Source organism: Capsicum annuum, chromosome 6 (genome assembly GCF_002878395.1).
Source record: "Capsicum annuum cultivar UCD-10X-F1 chromosome 6, UCD10Xv1.1, whole genome shotgun sequence".
NCBI classification, from domain to species: domain Eukaryota; kingdom Viridiplantae; phylum Streptophyta; class Magnoliopsida; order Solanales; family Solanaceae; genus Capsicum; species Capsicum annuum.
This window is the reverse complement of record NC_061116.1, coordinates 180,896,913-180,919,538: the sequence shown is the minus strand read 5'-3', so window position 1 is coordinate 180,919,538 and position 22,626 is coordinate 180,896,913. Positions and strand designations below refer to the sequence as shown.

The 22,626-nt window shown below is 35.0% G+C and overlaps 2 protein-coding genes across 5 annotated transcripts in view; both read right to left on the bottom strand.

Moving 5' to 3' along the window:
- Positions 1-14,998: 14,998 nt before the first annotated feature.
- LOC107874883 (peroxidase 41) lies at positions 14,999-16,975 on the bottom strand. Its single transcript, XM_016721591.2, has one exon. The coding sequence runs from the start codon at positions 16,478-16,480 to the stop codon at positions 15,494-15,496; it is 987 nt and encodes a 328-aa protein (XP_016577077.1). The 5' UTR covers positions 16,481-16,975; the 3' UTR covers positions 14,999-15,493.
- Positions 16,976-17,156: 181 nt separating this feature from the next.
- LOC107872913 (calcineurin B-like protein 1) overlaps positions 17,157-22,626 on the bottom strand; it is a 6,139-nt gene continuing 669 nt past the window's right edge. For 3 of the 4 annotated variants that reach the window (XM_016719570.2, XM_016719573.2, XM_016719571.2), the window contains exons 2-9: positions 21,852-21,933; positions 20,142-20,224; positions 19,395-19,454; positions 18,993-19,101; positions 18,827-18,879; positions 17,982-18,062; positions 17,607-17,719; positions 17,157-17,514 (exon numbers count right to left, since the gene is read on the bottom strand). In XM_016719570.2, coding sequence (XP_016575056.1) covers positions 17,445-17,514; positions 17,607-17,719; positions 17,982-18,062; positions 18,827-18,879; positions 18,993-19,101; positions 19,395-19,454; positions 20,142-20,224; positions 21,852-21,930 — 648 coding nt within the window. In that variant the 5' untranslated portion in view covers positions 21,931-21,933 and the 3' untranslated portion in view covers positions 17,157-17,444. Of the gene's footprint in view, positions 17,515-17,606; positions 17,720-17,981; positions 18,063-18,826; positions 18,880-18,992; positions 19,102-19,394; positions 19,455-20,141; positions 20,225-21,851; positions 21,934-22,035; positions 22,544-22,626 lie in introns of those variants that run through there. The other variant, XM_016719572.2, reaches the window with a different exon arrangement.

The following is a 22,626-nucleotide window of genomic DNA, read 5'->3' as shown; positions in this document are numbered from 1 at the left end:
AGGTGCTTCCCCCAAAGTGGTGACTCGGGTTTGAACCTTATTGAGATCATTTTTTATTTTTTTCAGCTTTTAAATTTTTTAAGCACCTACAATCCTTAAATTCTAGGTCCACCATTGATTATTTTAATATACCAAATGATCATATACAAAATAAGAAAAATCTCAACATAATTAATGTAAACATTACTGATGCAAGCAATATTAATTCACCATATTTTTCACTGTTCATATTTTGAAATTAATCCGAAAGAAAGGTGTGTATTAACTTGTAGAATAAGGGAATCTTATTGACTCTACATCCTGTCATCTAACACGTCCGAGGAAACCAACAAATAAATGGAATGGAGTGATGGTTTTTCTCCGCCCCCTTTGGCTTTAACCTTTCAAAATAAAATATTGGACTCAATGAGAACGCCCAGGGACACCTCTTACGCAAGGGAAGAGGGAAAAAGATTATGGGATAGCTTTATAAATCAATTTAATATCTAAAGACAGAGATAAAAACTAAATAATGTTACGGGAAAACCAAATAGAAACACTAAAGTTTTGAAAGTTACTTTTGAGATCACGACCCATAGTTGGATCATTCCTCTCTTAGTAAAAAAAAAAAAAAAAAGGTACAAGTGAGCTTTTGCAAAAGAGAGAAAAACGTTTTTTCTTTCTCTTAAGCCAGTAAGAAAAAGAATGATTCACTAAGCAAATAAGGATGCACAAATTAGGAATCATGCATAGCATACAGAGGTCTAAACTCAACCGGTCGACATTTTGCTAATTGCAACTTGTGCGTGTAGTCTTAGGGTTACAAAATTTGTATTTACAACATGAACTTTAACAAGTTCAAGAAATACAAGAAGTTCAAAAACTATTCTTTAGAAAATAGAAAAAAACAACAAAAAGAGATATGAAGAAAGAAAGAATCAAGTTCACCGAATTCACAATGTGTCTTTAAGGATCGGAATTATTCCCCTCAAGTATCCGAGGTTAATGAAATATATCTCCCAGGATAAAATGATTCACTTCAGCAAACGGTGGTATTTCAAATCTATTAAACTATGAACTCACTCAACGATTTGCAAATCACGATTGAGTTTTTCGGAAGAAGAGGCTATAACTTCAAATTTTCGTTTCAATACTTAAGGAAAAAACAGATATTTATAGCCAAACAACTTTGCTTCAGAAAAGAAATAATGATTCTGAAAGGTTGCACCTTTTGAAATGATGTGCCCACATGCTGACCCCATGTGCATCCGCATGTCAGCCACTGTATAAAATAGAAAGTTTTAGCTAATATGCAGACCTATATGCGTCCGCACATGGCCAAATGCACCCAAATTTCTCGATTTTTGTTTTCAAACAATGAGCTGAAGGGTTACGATGTTGGAATTACGTAGTTTATACATGTATATACTTTCTTTTTGTTTGGGCTGCTGTATTGTAAATAATGTGGGCCAATCAACATTTATATCAATTGGGCCTGTTATTCTTGTAGCACAGTTTACAGACCCGACCCGGTCCATTAGTAACATGTATATATATGAAAGCCCACTACTCTCCCACTGACTTTTGGAGATATTTTCAAAGAATTGAAATATTTTCTCTCTTTCTTCTCTTTTCTCTCAAAACAAATTAGGGTTTTGTGCTAATTGTTTCTTTAATTTTTGTGCAATTTCAACTCTAACATGGTATCAGAGCAGGTTTTCTAGTAGATTTATGGCGGCGCTTTCGACCGATATTATCTTTGTGTGGATTTTCTTGAGATTTCGTGGAAGCTGATTCTGTTTCAGTGTTGTTTTGTGTTGAACAAGACCTGATCTTCTTCAAATTTAAGAAGAAGATTGGTAATCTCTTTCTGTATAACTTCTTTTTTGCTGGATCGACTGGTATTTTGTTTTGTGATCGTTCAGGATTGTTGGATCTAAGCACTTGTCTTCAAATATTGTGTATAATCATCTAAACTGTATTTTGTTTGCTATGTCGAGTGCTCAACATGGGAGTACTACTGTACCTTTGACCACAAGTAGTGGTTTTGAGGAATTTACTTTGGACTCGTCACATCTCTATTATGTTCATCCCTCTGAGAACCCTAATTCGCAACTAGTTCCTATAGTCTTTAATTGAACTGGATTTGCCATATGGAGGAATAATATGATTACTTCATTGACTGCTAAGAATAAATTGGGCATGGTAAATGGTAGGTTTTCCAAACCTGAGTCTAACAATCCCTATTTTCAATTTTGAGAAAGGTATGACCACATGGTTAAGGCATGAATAATAAATTCTCTTTCCAGAGACATAACAATTAGTGTAATGTGTCTTCCTAGTGCTAGAGAGGTATAGAAGGACATAATGATAGATTCAGGTAGTCAAATGGATCTAGATATATACATATTCAAAGAGAGATAAATTCTACAGTCCAAGGTTCTTCTAGCATATCTGTTTATTTCACTAAGATGAGGGGTCTCTTGGATGAGCTTAATGCTTCATATGTTGGCCCTGAGTATACATGTAGAGCATTAAGCAAGTTTATCCAAGATCAACAGTTGTTCTAGTTTCTGAGTGGTCTAAATGAGACATGTAATGCTGTGAAAAGCAACACTCTGATGATGACACCCCTTCCATCCATTAGTAAAGTGTATGGGCTTCTACAGCAAGATGAGAGTCAGAAAGAAACTCAACCTAGACTTTCAAGTTTTTCCAGTGATTCAGTTTCTTTCCATGCTTCCATGCATCCACCCTCATCTAGTAGTAAGCCTTATAACCAAAAGGTCTCATTTAATTCAAACAAGAATCAAGTTGTGTCTTGCAAGTACTGCAAAAATCCTGGACACACTATTGAGACTTGTTATAGACTTCATGAGTTTCCAGCTGATTTCAAGTTCACAAAGAATAAGAAACCAGTTGTTTCTTGTGTATAAATGATGGATCCACATTTCCAAAGTCCTTCCAATAGTACCAACAGTTCAAATATTTCATCTTCTCAAGAGGGGTCACCACATGGTTTCAGGAAAGAGCAATATAATCACCTCGTGAGTTTATTTCAACAAGCATAAATTTCTCCCATGATTTTTGGACACACTGCTGCTGGTGAACCATCTGGTTTTGCCAACTTTGCAGGTTTGTCAAATAGTACTGTTTTCAGTTTTAAATATTATCATGTACATAGTTCTACAGATTTAGGGGTAAATCCTTGGATCCTAGTCTCAGGAGCTTCCAACCACATGACCCCTCACAAATATTCGTTGTATGACATTATCCTTTCTCTATACCCTTTCTAATTACCCTACAAAATGGATATAAAGTCAAAGTGATATCCATTGGCTAATTATATTTGACTCATGATATCACCTTGCATAATGTCCTTTTGGTCCCTTCTTTTCAATTCAATCTTCTTTCAATTCACCAACTCCTTAAACAATTGGATTGCTCAACAGTATTTTCCATTTCTGCTTGTTATTTATAGAGCCCTTCTCTGAAGAGTCCACTAGAAATTGGTAAAGCATCAAATGGATTATATTACTTTGTTGTTGACTATTCTGCACTTGATTCCAGTCATGTCTCTGTTGTTGCTATACACAATGATTTACAGGTTTTTCTAAATAATAGTACTCTCATTTCTTGTAATTCATCTCAAATTGATAATAAATTGGATTTGTTTTGGCATCAAAGGTTGGGGCACATGCCTTATCATAAAATGAAATCTATTTCTTTCTTACACTCACAACTTTATTTTAAATAGAATTTCATTTGTGATGTTTGTCCCAAGGCAAGACAACATAGACTTTCTTTTCCCCATAGTACCATTCACACCACAGTCCCTTTTCAATTAGTGCACAAAGACATTTGGGGTCCATATCACACTCAAACATACAATGGGTTTAGTTACTTCCTTACATTAGTTGATGACTTTAGTAGAGTCACTTGGACCCACCTTCTATTATGTAAAGGCAATGCTTTATCCATTCTTAGAGCTTTTGTGACCATGGTCAAAGTACATATTAACACATTTGTTTAGTCTTTTAAATCTGACAATGCTTATGAATTAGGCAGTAGTTCAGAAGTTGCTTCTTTCTTTTTTGAAAATGAGATTTTCACTAAACAACCTGTCCACACACACCACAACAAAATGGTGTTGTAGAAAGAAAACATAAACATCTTCTTGAAACTTCTAGAGCTTTACTATTTCAATCCAACCTTTCAATCAAATATTAGGGTGGTTGTGTGCTAACAACTACATATCTTATAAATAGACTTCCCTCTTCAGTTTTAAACAATGTCTCCCCATATGAAAAACTTCATCATACTCCTCCTCCTTATGATCACCTCAAATTCTTTGGGTGTCTCTTTTATGCCCATTCTTCTTCTCTTGGAAAGGATAAATTCAAATCCAAGTTTTTAAAATATGTATTTCTTGGGTATCCTTGTGGGAAAAAGGCATACAAACTACTCAATCTATCTGAGTTCTCCATTTTTTATTCCAGATATGTCATCTTCCATGAACATTTTTTTCCTTACTCCTCTAATACCACAATCCCTTTTCCTAGTCCATCTGCTCCAGATTTAGACATACTTCCTCCCACCTATTCTGTTCCTGCTCAACCCCTCTCACCTCTTTTCTCATCTGTTCCTCCTACCATGTTTAATCCTCTTATATATACTCCTTACATTTCTCCTCCTACTAGGATATCCTTCAGGATTTCCTCCACTCCCGCTTATCTGTCTGATTACATCTGCAGTTCTATATCCAAGGTTCCCTCTGTTGAACTCCCCATACATAAACCTCAGACTTATCAACATGCTGTTTTTCATCTTGCTTGGTAGGATGCCATGCTTCAGGAATTCAAGGCTCTTGAGGATAATCATAATTGGGATCTTATCCCTTTTCCTACTCACAAGAAGCCTATTTCTTGTAAATGGGTCTATAAGATTAAACACAAATCTGATGGTTCTATTGAACGATAAAAAGCTAGACTTGTTATTTGAGAGGGTACTCAAAAAGAGGGTATTGACTACAATGAGACCTTCTCTCCTGTGGTTAAGTTCACCACTATCAAGTTTCTTCTTTCTATTACTATTAAAATAAATTGGAAAGTGTATCAACTTGATGTTAACAATGCCTTCTTGCATGGTGATTTGGATGAGGAGGTGTACATGAAACCCCCTCTTGGTCTGACCATATCTTCTTCTATCTCAACTTTTGTACCTCTGTCTGCAAATTAAGAAATTTTCTCTATGGCCTCAAACAGGCTTCTCGATAGCGGTTTGCTAAACTGTGGAATGCCTTGTCTGTACGTGGTTATTCCTCCAGTAGGAATGATTATTCTTTATTCACAAAATATGTTGATGGTTTTCTTACTGTGATGGTTGTTTATATTGATAATATCCTCTTTGTTGGGGACAATGTGGCTGAGTTAGATGCTTTGAAGCTGTTTTTTTATGACTAATTCAAGATTAAAGATGTTGGTTTGGTTCATTATTTTTTGGGTTTAAACATATCCTCTCATTCTCAGGGATATCTCGTGACTCAACAGAAGTTCACATCTGACTTACTATCTGAATTTCATTATGATCACTTCTCTCCTATTTCTACTCTTCTTGATGCTTCTTTAAACCTCACTACTGATATGGGTACTTTCCTCACTGATCCTTCTATCTATCGTCGACTTGTTGGTAAGCTAAAATTTCTTCAGCATACTCGACCTGACATCTGTTATGTTGTTCAGCATTTGAGCCAATTCCTACAGGCTTCTCAAGTGCCTCACCTTATGGCTGACATTTATGTGTTACGTTATTTGCTCAGTGCCCCTGACCTTGGGCTCTTATTCAACAAGGATTTTGATTTTTCCCTGTTGGCTTATTCCAACTCTGATTGGGCTGCTTGTGCCCTTTCTAGACATTCAGTTACTGGTTTCTTTGTCACTTTGGGTGAATCTATCATTTCTTGGAAAAGCAAAAAACAACCTAAAGTTTCTTTGTCATCCACTGAGGCTGAGTATAAAGCATTACAAAAAGTTATGGCTGAGATCTCTTGGCTGGTACATTTGTTGAATGACTTTGGTGTTTGTATTTCTCATCTCATTCTTGTTTATTGTGACAGTCAGGCAACACTTTACATTGCTCGGAATCCTGTTTTCCATGAACGTACGAAGCACATAGAGATTGACTATCATTATGTTCGCGATTGTGTTAATGTCGGCCTCGTCTCTCTGCATTACGTCTGCTCTGTTGATCAGTTAGCCGATGTCTTCACCAAATCTCTTCCAGGTCTTGCTCATTATGCTATCCTTGGCAAGCTTGGTGTGTATGCACCCTCCAGTTTGAGAGGGGGTTGGAATTATGTAGTTTATACATGTGTATACTTTCTTTTTAGTTTGGGTTGCTGTATTGTAAGTAATGTGGGCCAAGCAACATTTATATCAATTGGGCCGTTATTATTTGTTATTCTTGTAGCACAGTTTACAGACCCGACCAGGTCCATTAGTAACATGTATATATATGAAAGCCCACTACTCTCCCACCGACTTTTGGAGATATTTTCAGAGAATTGAAATTTTTTTCTCTCTCTTTCTTCTCTTTTCTCTCAAAATGAAGTAGGGTTTTTTGCTGATTATTTCTTCGATTTTTGCGCGATTTCAACTCTAACATGCGACCCTTCGAGATGCATTGTGACATGCGTCTACATATGCCCGTGTGCTCGATCGATCATTTGACAAATTTGAAGCCGAAGCCGAGTGACGACAGCGTAAGACTTGTCTTCTTCTTGCCTCACTATCCACATGAAGGAGTATTTCTATACTTAAGCACAAGAATTTTTCTTTCTCCCACATTGATGGGAAAACACTCCCTTTATAAAGTGAACACACATTTTACTTTTCTTTCACTTTTTTTCTCCATTTTTTATTCACATTTCACTTGGAATTCAACACTGAACAACCAAACTATTAGTAAGTAATAAAATTTTATGTGTGTTCAAAACTTCAAATCTAATTGACAAAGACATGCTTTGCCTAAGGAAAAAAAATTAAATTTACATGTGAGAGGCAAAAAAGGTAGCAAATAGTATATAGAAATAAGAAGAGCTTTGGCCCCTTGACTAGAAAGATTGGGACTATTAACAAAATAATAGTCTCTTAAACTATTGAAGTAGGACAATCTTCACATTAAAAAATGTTATCTTCGAAGACCAAAGTCTAGATTAGGTTAAGTGATATGAGATAAGAATTTTTGGTCGAGTTGGAAATTACTTTCTCTGAGCTTGTAATGTCTTCTGCACTTATGCATCTCGGGATTCCTAGAAAGTAAAGTTTGTTTAATTTATAAATATTTGTAGCAACGGTTCAGCACATGCTTTGTAAGAAAAATAATAAATTAAGAGCTCGTAAAGTTTGTTTAATTTATAAATATTTGTAGCAACGGTTCAGCACATGCTTTGTAAGAAAAATAATAAATTAAGAGCTCAACTTTAATCGAACTACCTAATTACAAGCTTACAACTATATATATATATATATGATAGAGAAAAGAGAGATTTCAATTTATTTAGCCAAGCAAACACCAAGCAATTATTAAGTATGTCACACTTTGATATTAGGTTGGCTATGTTTTTCATAATGAACATACTGAAGTCTCAAGGTAGCGATCCTTGGGATTGGGATCCATTTAACACCATTCACAACTTTACTTGGATCAAATTTTGGTTTCTTTGCATTCTCTTCTTGGTTTTCTCTTTTGTCTCAATTCAATTTCCTTTATCTCCCCCAAATTATGTACGTATTCAAGTTACACATTTCTCTCCACCTTTTATGGTTTCTTTCTTAACCTTAATATTTCTTCCAGAAATGCTATTTTGGTACATTTACCCCTCCATCATGTTACTCTTTTCGTGCACTACTTGTGTTTCTAACGTGTTACAAAACATTATACTCTCCCTACGAGCTATTCTATCTGCAATTCCATACTTTAATGTTGTTATTGCAGCAACATATGTGAATGAAGAATATCGTGAAGACATAGAACGAGGAAATAATTTTGAAGCCAATAGCGTTGAAGAGGAAGCTCAACTTTAGGTCATGATGCATGAAGATTAATGTGTTTCTTAATTAGTATTTTGGACTATGGTTGTCAAAAGTTCAACTATTTTGAACGCTTTGTTGCTTAATTAGTATTATGGACTATGGTTGTCAAAAGTTCACCCATATATTGAACGCATAAATTATGTGTATATATTATGCTCGTGGTTCTTAGTTCTATATTGTTACTCTCATGATGTGTGTTCTTTCTATGATATTGTCTATTCCAAATTAAGTATAGTAACTAAATTATTTAGGTCCCACTTAATGCATTTTTAGTAGTGCACTTATATTCTAGAAATTTTAAATTCGCTTGTATGACTTGGTTATTACTCTCATGTGAAGTTCAATGACACTATTAACCCATTTTCTAGTCGGTTTCTTAGCAACTTCACAAAGTAAATGTGAAAATAATTAAAGATCTATTGTTTGTACGAGAAGACCTAAATTAATTTTCGGTGGAGGGGGAGGACTTGGGAGTCAGCAAATAACTTTTTTTGAAAAAAAAAAAAAATCAATTGTACACAGGTCAAGCATGGAAAACCTTAACGTTAGAATGTCCAACTTGGACAGCTATAAAGATGCTACCAACTGTGTTTGTTTAATTTAAGAAAAGTTGGATTCTTCTCTTTATGGTATCCTTGGCCAGGATTGGTGACAAATTTACTTTTCCATCAAAGGTAGCTGTGAACTTTGATCTTCCAAAATGGAATATTGAAGTCAATGTTGATTGGACTAGAAATACTGAGATAAGACCGATAAATGTTAAAAAAATAAAAATTACGAGTCATCTTTTTAATTTTTGAGGGTATGTAAGGGTACATACATACCTTGTGTTAAATTAATGAAAAGCTTATGATGGGAGACTAAAATTATGAATATGCACCTGCATTATATATTGTTTTATTTCTCCATGAATTTAGGAGTTTTACTTGCATTGTTGTATTACCAAAATACAATATTATGCAGGAATGTATACAAAAGATCATAACTTCTTGTCCCTTTGACTTGCGCATTAAAAATGCAGCTAACTGTAAAACTGTAGCTTCTAAATTCCAAAAGAGTAAACGGGTTGCATCTATGGGTGTCAAGTGGGCCGGGCTGACCGGCCCAACCTGGCCCTCGTAACTAACCCGGCCCGATTTGACCCGGCCTGGTAAGCCCTAGGGCTTTAGGGTTCTGGGTCCCGAGCCGGTTATTTTTTAAAATGGGCCCAGATAATCCAGCCCGAATCAAGCCCGGTCCAGGTCCGCCGGTTAATCGGCCCGGCCCGGCCCGGATAAATTTTGAAAAAAAATGAGATTTTGGCTTTTGGGCCAAACTAGCCGTTGGCCCAACGGCTATATAGCCGTTTTTGGGTCCAAACGGCTAGTTTGGGCCCATTTATTAAAAAAAAAAAAAAAACTTAAAAAAATATTTTTTAATCCCAAAAAAAATCTATAAATACCCTACAGCTTCAAATCATTTTTCACACAATTTTTCACTTTCTCAAATCTCATTCTCTCTCAAATCTCAATTCTCAATTCTCAAATATTCAATATATTTAATTTCTTAAAGTGTTCACTTTAATTTTTTAATTTTTCGTTTACAAAGTACGAGCGGAAGTTTCTAAAGTCGCAATCTTCGGATACTTCCAAAATTTGGTATTGTCGTTCCATCTCTTACGTTTAATTTTTATTTATTGTATTAATTTTTTAATATTTAATTTTATTATATTTGTGTATTTTGAATATTTTTAGTTTAATTTAATTTATATTATGGATAAATTAAGAAACCTCGCTACTAAAGGTGTTAAAAAATTTTATCCCGGAAGCGGTAGTGGTAGTAAAAAGCGAATTACTAGCGGTAGAGGTAGTTCAAGTAGTAGATATACCCGTGTGTCTTCGCCTCCGGTACCGCTTGGTACACCTTTTGAGGAAGAAATAGGTGTAGGTGCTCACGATATGGATTATGTAGAAGCTTAGGAAAATTACGGTATAGAAGAAGAAAATGAAGTAGATGCGGTTAATTTAGACGAAGATAATGAAAATATTGCTGAGACACCTGCAGTAGGAGATGCTAACGTTAGATCTGAATCAGTTAATCTCCCTTCCCGTCCTCCCAGTGCCCCAAAACCTCATAAAAGAACTAGTATTGCATGGCAATTTTTTGAACGTATATCAGATATTGAGGTGCAATGTAATATTTGTCAACAAATATATAAGCATAGAAGTGGAGGCAAGCAAGGGGGTACGGGTACGTTAATGAGACATGTAGCTGAAGATCACAAATGCGAGTTAGTATTGCAAAAGGTGGTGGGGATGTTGGTGGGTCAACGCAAACTAGAATGGACCCAGCAACCGGTCACGTAGCGAAGAAGTATAATAAATTGAGGGACCGGGAAGAAATAGCTAAAATAGTAGCTGTGGGTTGTTTGCCTTTTAATTTTCCTTCTTCTGATGCCTTTATTCATTATATACAAGCAATTTATAATCCTATGTTTAACGGTATTCCTAGAACTACTTGTCGGTCTAATATTTTTGAAATTCATTCACAATATTGTTTTTATTTATCAACATTGTTAAAAAAATTTCAATGTAGATTGTCCCTAACTTCTGATCTTGGTCGTGCTGTAAATAAAAATGATTATTTAACCGTTACTTGTCATTGGATGGATAAAAAACGTATTCTTGCTTTTTTATATGATGAAGATCGTAAACATACTGGACAATTTATTGCTGATTTTATTGTTAAAATTGTCGGATATTATGGTATAGAAAATAAAATTTTATGTATTGTTTTTGATAATGCTTCTAACAACAACAGTGCTATAAAAAAATTAAAATCTACGTTATCTCCGCCCTTGCCTGAAATTTTTCATATTAAGTGTGCATGTCATATATATAATTTAATTGTAAAAGATGGTCTTGAGTTTTTTGAGTTTTATATTGAAAAAATTCGCCTTGCTGTTGGTTTTATTCAAGGAAATAATCGTAGATCGAGAATTAGAGAATTTAAAGTTAAATGTCAAGAAAATGGACTTACACCGATTTTGATGCCTGAGGAAATTGATACTAGATGAAATTCTACGTATGAATTTTTAAAAACTTGTTATAAATATAGAATTTCTATTACACTAGCTTTTAACCAACATTGCGGTTCATTTGCTGATTCTGCTAATTCCATGCTACATAATTCTGATTGGGTTGTAATTAATGATCTTGTTAAGTTTTTAGAAAAATTTATGTAGCTACAGTTAAATTTTTCGGTGCTTATTATCCTACTGTTTGTAATATTTTGGCATATATAACCGATATTTCTGGTTTGCTCAAAGAATATAAAAATAATGAAGGTTATAAAGAAGCTGTTGGCGCCATGTTTACGAAATTTAAAAAATATTTTTTCCTAATTCCCCCTATTTACTTGGTTTGTGCTATGCTAAATCCGTACATGAAATATAATAATATGTGTCACTTTAGTACTCTTATTTATACTAACTTAGAAATAAATACTAACTATGATTCTGAACAAGTACAACCTGATTTGTGGACGGTTACGGCTGATGCAAAGGATTACATAGAAAAATTATATAATCACTATACTGATTTATTTGATTTAGCCGTACCGATAAATATCACTCCAACTGTCGCTCCTCATCCTCCCGAGGAGCCATCATCTTCTAAAAGGCCGGCACATAGTGGTTTTTCTGATTCGTTTTATGATTTAAATTGTTGGAACAGTGTTGATGAGAGAACTTACACATCAACTTATCGAGAAAAGCTGAAATATTATCTTCGGACGGCACCAGAGGATCGCAGACGATGGATCAACACGTTGGATTGGTGGAGGAGTAATGAAACACAATAGCCTGTGCTTTCAAGATTAGCTAGAGATATCTTGAATGTTCCAATGTCACCGTTGCATCAGAGAGCGCCTTAGGTCAGGGACGACAGCAGCTTGGAGACAACCGACACTCATTGGGAAGCAATGTAATGAATGTTCTAGTTTGCCTCAGAGATTGGATTAGAGTGGAAAGAAGAAACCAAGGAATGGAACCGGAGCCGAGCGACGAGCTGAAACTTGAAGAACTTATGACTTCACGGGAGAACTCAGCAGAATCAAGTCCAATGCATGGTTTTGCCCATGTTGACTTTGACTATCCTATGCAAGTTCCCATTAATATTAACATGAATGAGTTGGAAAAAATGATGCATAATTTATAGATTTTTCATTCATGTAAATTATAAATTTTGGATCATTTTGCAATCAATAAAATTCCCCAAATTCATTCACTCCTTAGTCCTTGATTTTTATTTTTTTTCATTTAACGATTTAAAATTTTAAATTGAATTTCTAGTTTTCTACTTTAAATTAAAAACTTACTTCTAATATATTATTAATTTACTACCAAATATTATTAATTTATTATATTAAGTAGCATATGTTTTGTATATTTGTGTATATATCTTCTATAGAAGTGTATATTTAACGTATACATGTGTATATGTTTTATAAATTAGTATATAAGTATATCTATATATATATTGTAATGTTTATATAATGTGGTATATTTTATAAGTAGTAGTATATATACATTGAATGGTGCGTATACACGTGTATATATCTTCTATAGAAGTGTATATTTAACGTATACATGTGTATATGTTTTATAAATTAGTATATAAGTATATCTATATATATTGTAATGTATATATAATGTAGTATATTTTATAAGTAGTAGTATATATACATTGAATGGTGCGTATACATAGAATAGAGTGTATATATGTGAATAGATCTTCTATAGACGTGTATATTTAACGTATACATGTGTATATGTTTTATAAATTAGTATATAACTATACAAATATATATTGTAATGTATATATATTATAGTATATTTCATTTAAAGTATTACATATACATAGATTAAAGTGTATATATGTGAATAGATCTTCTATAGACGTGTATATTTAACGTATACATGTGTGTATATATATATATATATATATATATATTGTAGTATATTTTATTTAAACTTTAAAGTTTAAAGTAGTACATATATATTTGGATGGTGCGTATATATGTGTAATTGTGTATATGTGTATATATTTTTTAAATTCTAATGTAGTATTTACTATATATATAGTGTATATATATTGATTAACGTATTTATAATGGATATAGGTGAGTATATATAATGTATATTGAAATTTTTTTTTTTTAATATTTTTGAACGGTTTTTTAATCGGGTTTGACCGGGTTGGGTTAAGTGGGCCGGGTTAGGGTGGTTTTTGATTTTTTTACTGTTGGGGCCGGCCCTGCCCGGCCCACTTAGACCCCAACCTGGACCCGGACCGGCCCTCAACCCGGTTAAATAACATGGACCGATTCCGAGTTGGCCTGGCCCGGCCCACTTGACAGCCGTAGTTGCATCCGAGAGATAAGGGGAAATTAAAATAAAATCATTGATTGACAAGTTGGGATAATTAAGGTGCAGTTGATTGACTAGTGTTGTAACAAATTTATGGATTTAATATCTTCAACTATTTTTCAAAGAGATTGGCAAATTAAAATGTCAATTATATAAACACTATAAAAAATATTTTTTTTTAAAAAACTCTTTTAAAGTGCCGCTAGAGTAGTGTTGAAGGGTTGTAGATAATGCAAGTTCGACCATTTATTCAGTTTTTGAATTTTATTCAATTCCTAAACAAGTGCATTTCTATCTTCAAAGAGATTATTGGGTCTATTTTATCTACTTCAAAATTAGTGTAAAAATGATTAATTCGACTTTCAAATAGACGTGTTAATTCTGCAGATCAGGAAGAAAATATTATAGTTCAGTTAGACCCTATTTGACTGGTTGTTACATTATATTATCTTGTTGGTTTTAATATAATATTCGTTTTGGCTGTTACTTAAATTTTATTGTATCATAATATTAAATCTATCATTGCATAACGATAAAACATCCCAGTTTATGTAACGATCAATCTAATGTAATTACATTATTAACTTAGTATTTCACTAACGGCGAAATATTCTTTATGCTTTTTGGGTATTTTCAAAGTTATAATTCGAAAGCCAGAATTTATCCAACTTATTAAATGTTTCCGATTTTGTTATTGTAATCTCATTTTTCTATGCTATGAATCAAACATTCACCATAAGATGTTTATGCATTAAATAAACATATATTAATATATCATGTATAATCTTTCAGATATTCTGACACATGTACCCCGTGATCATGCTCATCTTCATCGCATTTTATGTACAGCTGTTTCAATAGACCTACAGTAAAATAAAGAAGGATTTTTTAAAAATTTATAATCTTTATACATGTAATGACGGTTTTGTGAATATAAAACCATGCCTTAAAAATTAAATAGTATGTTAAAATTGAATTATTTATAAATTTAGAGAGAAATTATTCTTTGTGTGTCACATAAAACCGTCTACCTCGTTTAATAGGACAGCAACCACAACAATAATAACATACCCAGCGTATTTCTACAAAGTGAGGTTTGAAGAGAGTAAAGTATACACAGTCCATACCACTACCTCAGATGAAGTAGAAAGATTGTTTCCGATAGACTCTCGGCTCAGGGCAGATAATAGTATAACAAATAAAAAACATAAACAACAAAATGGGATAACACATCGCTAGCTAATAAAAAAATAAGACACCGACAGAGTAATACTATAAATTATCTCCGAGATCACTAACATCATTAAAACACTACAAATAAGAAATTACGGGCACAAATACAAATAAAGCACTCCTCCCTACTATTACGAAAACACTCCCCACTAACCCTCTACCCTAATTCACATCCTCCACATCTTTCTATCAAGTATCATGTCCTCCGTATACTATAACCGCTCCATATCATGCCTTCACTTCCTTTTAATATTTCTCCGGTCTACCTCGTTTAATTGGAGTTACTCCAAAAGTGAACTTTTTTTTTTTGGCAACAAGGGAACAGCCACTACCTTTCGGGTGCTTTTGGGTAAACTTCATTCTAGTGTAATAGCCGATAAACTAATAAATCGCACCACACAAATTCCGTGCGATGAAATCGACCGAAAAAACACATGCAAGTGATATCATCAAACCTAGGGACCCCATTTGGAAAATTCCTTAATCAACTCGGTCACCACCGAACTGGCTCCAAAGGTAAATTTTAATAAAGCATTTCTTAAATGATTTTTAATTTACTTTGTTAATTGTCATGATTTGTTTATAATCTCAACAAAACAGCGGACCATATATGACCCCCTTATTCATTGATCCTGCAAAATTTCCATAATGCCATATCAAATTAGGACCAATAAGATGATCTTTCATATTCATTTATGTTTAAAGAAAAATATCGTAAACACAAACATATGCACATTATCGTTACAATTAAGAACTCATAACACTTTATTTCTCCTTGGCTCTAATTTTTCATGTGCGGAGCATTGTTAACTGCATCGCATCTCCTTCTCACTTCTCCTTGATTGTCAGTTTTAACCTGATAAACGTTAAGTTTCTCCATGGCACGAGCAAAATCAGCAGAGAAAGCCACGCTATCATTTGCATATTTCTCAACAAATGGCCTTGTTCTTGGATCACTCAAGAGCAATTGATCAGAACCAAGAACTCCTAAACCCTTCATCAAATTCTTGAACAACATGTTGTCAAATGTGCCAGGGGTTATCACATCAAGAAACGCTGACATGTCCGTGTTACTGGTGTAATTCGCGCACATTCCTCTGAGTCTCTCTGCTAATTTTGGGTTCATCGTTGGATCGGGTTTGCCAAAAATACGATTAGCAAACTCCTTGCAATGCCCAAATCCAATACTATGTCCACCTCCAACTAATGCAACCATTTCTTGGACGTTGATGCCTAGACCTTGCATCTTTTGTATCATTTGATCCATTGTCTCATTTGCACGTGATAGTTTCCCTTCTACACTTGTAGCTTGGGAAACAAGACCGTCCTTTCGACCTAGAGGGACTTTATAGTTGGGGCCACCGATCATGACGATGAGATTCCTCGTGGCTGAGGCAAGGATGTCTGCACAAGATACAATACCAGGGCAGGAGAGCTCGAGGGCGGTCTTGATACGTGAAACAAGATCGAACGCATCACCCGCAAGGGAGTGGTTGATGTCGTGTTCAAGCTCGGGTTTGTTGAAGGAATTTGGCTTGATGAGGACGGAGGCATCACAACCATCCACAGCACAGTCGTGGAAGAAGACGCGTAGGGTAGCAGCAGCGGTGACGGTGAAGTCTTTTTGTTTTTGATGGACAATCTCGGAAACTATCTGATCAAATTTAGGACATGTCTTGGCATAGTAGTCCAATTTGAGGGCTGATTGGGTGAATGGAATGGAGGCAAGCGATGAAAACAAGAGGAGAAGAATCCATGGCAAAGCCATGGTTGATTGGAGAAAGAACCTGCTTCCTCTCACCAGAATAATGGTGGGGTGGCAGGTCAATAGGTGGAGAAAGAAAGTGGATCAACTTGATATTAGAAAAAGGAAAGAATGATGAGAAGAAGAAAGAAAGAATGGGAATGTTGTGGTCAAGAGAAGTCTTAGGGAAAGAATTGTCTTTTACATTTTTTTTCATGGCTGGATTTCAGTTGAGCATGAAATATGGTTGACCACTTACGTTAAAATTGTATGCACCGCCAATCTAAAAAATATTTACACACACAGCTCATTTACCCTACACGCAAATCTCATACTTTTTTATAACTTTGACGTCCGGACCATCTTTTACTCACCACGACTGATTTACGGGATATCAGGTAACTCTGTCCATCAAGACTAGGACAAATAGGAAGAATCACCAGTGTTTTTTAGTTTGTGCTAGAAAATAAACCTGTGACCTCAGATTCTCAATTCACTTTATTGATCAATAGGTCACACCTGGGGTGCATATGTAAATCTCTATCGTAAACGTTAATTGGTAAATGATTTAAATGACCATGAAATGTGCAAAAAAAGACTTAACATGGCATGTTAAAAAAAAATAAAAAAAATCCTTTACACAGTTAATTCTTGCAAGGATGCTATGCAAAATTTACCAACTCAAAACAGACAAAAACAGTAAGCAATAACTGATTGAATTGTAATCTCACTATCCTGCTCACCATTAAGCGGCAGAATATTGCCAACAAAAACAATGTATAACGGGAGGCTAGCTTAACCTCTCGATTCAATCACCACTGTTACCATTTTAATCGCCTTTAGTTTTTCAACATTCTGAAAAAAAGCTCCGACTCCCCCAACAGAACCTTTTTTTTTTTTTTTTTTGAGCAAGGTAAACTTGATGCTCCCCCAACAAAACTTAGGTGCATCAATAGCAGAATGAGAGAGAATCGACCTCAACTATATTTTATAGTTGGGTAGCAACTTCATCCACTTCAGAATGAAGTACGAAGCTCGGGAAAGCAGTAGTTATATCCCTGCATCAAGAAAATAGAATATCTCATCAGACAACAACATCCTATGTCTAATATATTTACGTTCACCACAAATTGATATCAAAACTTGATACCTTAGATACGAAAGAGTCATTATCCTTAATAGTGAAGGATTTCGGTCTACAAAGTTGTGCCATTCAGATTTGTCAATCTTTCCATCCTGATTTAAGTCTGCCTCCAAAAATGTCTACACATTGAAATACATTGATTAGTTACTAAAAATTATACCGGACTCGACTATTAGGAGTGCAAAAGAGTAATATCTTTTGTAAGTGATTTCAGAGTATTCTATACTTGGTTGACCATGAAGCCAACCATATTTACAGTGATACAAAATTGCAAACAAAATGCGTTGGTTCCAGTAACATCTTATCATATAGAGAAGCAGAGGTACCAATGTTATGTATTGCGAGAATGGAAAGTTAAATTGGTCATTATCTGTAAACTACCTTATCAAGTATTATCTCAACAGTCTCATCAGCCAACTTCATCTCAGACTCACCTAAAAGTGCAATCAACATTTGCTTAACCTGTCAAAACCACAAATAGTGAAGAAGCCTGCAAATATATTGGATAGATACCATATCAATAAAAGCATGATCTAAAAATGTGATACACTGAGTTAATGCTTTGAACCCAACAGGGGAAAACAAACAAATATCAAATGACTGCTTCCTCCAGCTTTCAAGATGGCTGCTAAGAACTTGAGTAAAGGGGTGGAAGCCACAGAATGTAAAGCGGACACAGACAACAAATGAAGTACAGTTGAAGTGCGACAAATGCCTGGAAATTAGAATGCCTCCCTCTAAGTCCTCTGTGAAATTATAAGTTATAGCAATAAGGAAAAAAAGAACAGCTAATACACCAACAGCAGCAGAGTGAAAAGTGCATGGTCTCAAACATCTAGAAAGAAGAGAAATCCCTCTGATCTAGTGACCACTGGCCAATGAGACAGAGAAAAAATCACATTCTGAACTCCTCTCTCCAAGTTGCACACGTTGATCCTTCTTAAAACACGTGTGATTTTCAAATAACAATAGCTGCCATATTGGGCAATACTAATCGCTCTCCACAGAATGGTGAAGGAAAGGGATCTTAATTTGTTCAAAGATAAAACAGCATTTAGTCAAACAAAGCAAGCAGCCAAGACGCCAGGTTACATAGACTCCCCCTTCTTTACCTATTTCTTGAGGATGTGACAGACTCCAACTCTTCAACAAGCCAAACATAGCAAGACACTTTTATAGATGATATTCAAATACAGCATGATGACAAACTAACTAGAATAGCATACCTCTTGCCTCTCGATGAACCCCGTGCCATCCATATCATAAAGCCTAAATGAAACTGCAATGGCAGAAAGATGGAGCTTCAATGTGCCTCTTCGTGTGCCAGTTAAGCATCAAATTGAAACATAAAAGAAGAACTAAACAGTTGTATTTATCATTTGTTTCACTTACAATCGATCTTCTCTTCTTGTGGGGCATTTGGATGGAAAACATTAAGTGCCCTAACAAAATCTCCAAAATCAATAACTCCTTTTTGCTTTACATCAAAGAGATCAAAAATCTGCATACAAAAAGTTCAAAAGGCAAATTAATATATTCATACCACATTTAAAAAATATTTCTGAGCTTTTCACATTAAAAAAGCTAATTTTCAAGTCATCACATTCCGCAACATAATCCAGATTTTAATGAACCACTATAGGTGTCTTCCAACACAACATATTAACTATAACCTCTATGGTAATAATTTTACTTACAGAAATTATTGGAGCATACTCAAGCTTTCAGTTACAAAAACCAGCATAATATCAACCAGGGTAAAAACAACATGCTTCATATCAAAGCAACACGTACCCGATTTGCAAAAAGGTTTTCTTTCTTTCTGTTCTTGAATAAAGCCAACTGAAATTCTTCCTGCATCTCAAACATGATTTTCACAAGCATAAGAAAAAACAAAAACAAGTACTTTTCTTAAGGAAATTAATATTATCCCATAATACATCTTCAGAAGTTGCTGCAGCATAATTTGACCCGGAAACTGTTGATATTCTGTTTCATTATCAGAAATTGAAAATGAAAAGAAAATCGAGGATGAGATACAGTCTCCAAAGACAATAGACTGCACCAAATTGATACAGAAATAAAGCATAGCTTCGACTATCTATGCAGTCAGTTTATGTGAAAGAGCGACCTCCACTAAATATCTCACAGAAATAACATTTTCACTCTCTTAAAAATTATTATTTCATCTCATGATATAGCAACCATCAGAAAAGATAATTATAATTCTGTTCTAGCTGTGTCAAGGAAAGTTTTTCCAATGCCTACCAAATGCCATGATTCAACATACATCCAGTAAGACTTCTTTTTTCTATTCCTTTCCATCATTTAAGTGGCCCGAAAACTACCATAAAACTTCAACTAAAGGTCAAAGGGAGAAAAAGGGAACTCATAAAAATGCAAGCTGATGATGAAAGACACAGAACTTAGTCTAGTATTGCAATAAACTCAATACACCATCCATCTGGGATGATGCAGCACGAAGTCACAACCCCATATTGACACCCAGAGACTATGTTTGGGCAGATAATAGAAGACTACCTTGCTTATTAGCCCATCATCAATTACCGAACTGCTAATATTCTTGAACAGCTCAAATAATGCTTCAACTTCGCTTACACTAACTGCAAAAGAGGAAAATAACACAGAGGAAAACATATAAGCAAGGGCATGCAAAAGGGGGAGGTGGGTAGTAGGGAAGAAAATGTCAACTATGCTTTGGGATTTGAGAGGATGTGTAAGCAGCTAAAATAGTTCCGCTACGATGGATAACCAAATGATAGACATACAGTTTGGAACTACATCAGGTCAATGTCTTACTTCTCCAGCTTATGGCACTTAAAAAGATAATAGATCGAATATATCGTAAGAATAATTCAAAGCACCCAACTGTCCAGATCAAGACCAAATTGTTGCAAACCTAGAAGCTTTCGGTGCTAGTTTTAGCGTAACTTAAAAATTCTGTTTTGAATGTGGTCTAAGTTCTAACATAAAATTTCACTCCAAATTCTTGTTATGTTTCATGGTACTTTTCTATTAATCTATTTTTCTTCTATCTGTTTCCACGTCATCAAAGCTAAAATTTTAGATATGTCCATCTCATCTTGCCCAAGAAAAGAGGTCTCAAGCTATACTTTCACATCTTTAAGATAGAAGTAAACAGAAGTACTCCATCCAACACTAAGAGGCTAACTATATAATAGAAACCATAAACACTGAAATGGATCAGCCATAGTGCAGCAAAACAAGCCCATATTTTGTTTACACGTCCATATTTTAACGGGTTGGATGAGTGATATTTTTAATGAATAAAATATGGGTTGAATCCCTTATTTGACCCATATGAATATGGATAAGTATGGGTAAATTATAGGTAAGACTCAAATCTTATTTAGAGTTGGTGGTGTGGTTAGTGACGTCTTGCAGAAAATCTACGGGGAGCTTAATTCACCTGAAAGTGATTGAAAGGCCATCAAATTAGTTGCAGATGTCCAAAAGTTGGCAAATCAAGGGATAGTCTTGATAAAGCTAAAGATGGGGAGCTGACAACTTGCAAATTAGCCAATGTCATCTTTAGTAGAGCAAGTACACGCTAAATAAGGAGAAGCTATTACTCAATTAAACTCTAAGAGGGTGTTTACAGTGGTGATGTAACAACTTTCTTCACTGGTAATGATGGGGTGTTTAAGGTTAATGACCGCCAAGGTGTCATATATAGATGGGCTCCGTAGGGAAATAATGGAAGAAGCACACATTGTGCGATACTTAGTATAATCGGGTTTTGAACCATGATCTGTAAGAGATATAATGGTGGAAGAACATGAAGAGGATGTCCTTAATGTCTTCATAAGTTGCATAACGAAATTAACACTTTTCTGGTAATAAGTATTCACATATCTTTAAGTTAACAATAATAGTTGCTTGTTTTTATTCTAACTCGTTTTCAACCGGCCCAAATTCAACTCAACCGGCTCATTTTCCACATGCTGACAAGGAATTCAAAATCGAAGGTCATTCCTTGTGTGGTATCTCGTGCCTTGAGCCGGGGGTCTATCGGAAACAACCTTTCTACTTCATCAGAGGTAGAGGTATGGACTGCGTACATCTTACCCCCCAGACCCCACTAGGTGGGAATACACTGGGTTTGTTGTTGTTGTTGTTGTTCATCACAAACCTCTTAAATGAAGAGGCAAACTTAAATTAAACGTGCAGACTAAAATCACAATTGAAGGAGGTCAATTAATAACTTACAGGCTGTTTGAGATGCAAGGGCTACAGGATCTTCGTGTCCAGGGAACTGCTTTGTTGCCGTAGAATGAAGACAGCCCATTTACTGAAGAATGGAGGCCAAGGAGTAAAAATGCGATTAGTCTAGCGCCTAGCAACCAGCTTCACTACAATAGATCATCAAATCATCTTATCAAAGCAATTGTACCGGTCAAATTCAAGCAAGAGAATTTAGGAATTAAATCTTCCGGATAAAGGAAAATAATGCTTATAATCCAATTAAGGATAAGTCATAACTATCTATAATATGGGCGCATTCTTAACCTAAAAAAATGAGCATGTCATGCTACAACAGAAAACGTTGACAATTCAGAACTTCATACTTCCAATTTATATAACTTACGAATAGTATAGTCAAACTTCTCTATAACGGTGTCACTTTCAAATGCTTACAGAGACAACAACATACCCAGTGTAATCCCACATTACACAAGTGGGGTCTGGGTGTTGTAGAGAACGTATAATACAACATAACATGAACAATTCGCTCTAAAAGAGTTGCTCGTGATAGTACAATGACGCTATAGGGAGGTCTGACTGCATATCCTTATTTTATATTTATCCATTTGCCCTACCTCCCAATCACCTCACCTCACCTCACCAAGCCGAAAAAACAACCGGTGAATTGCTGGACATTCTTAAAAAAGAGCTCTAATTTTGATTCCAACTATAAAATAAGGATATGCAGTCAGACCTCCCTATGCCGTCATTGTACTATCCCAACCCCCGACAAACCCCA

Bases quoted from the DNA above. Each gene is read 5' to 3' on its own strand.
- LOC107874883 (XM_016721591.2), bottom strand. From the start codon at position 16,480: ATGGCTTTGCCATGGATTCTTCTCCTCTTGTTTTCATCGCTTGCCTCC.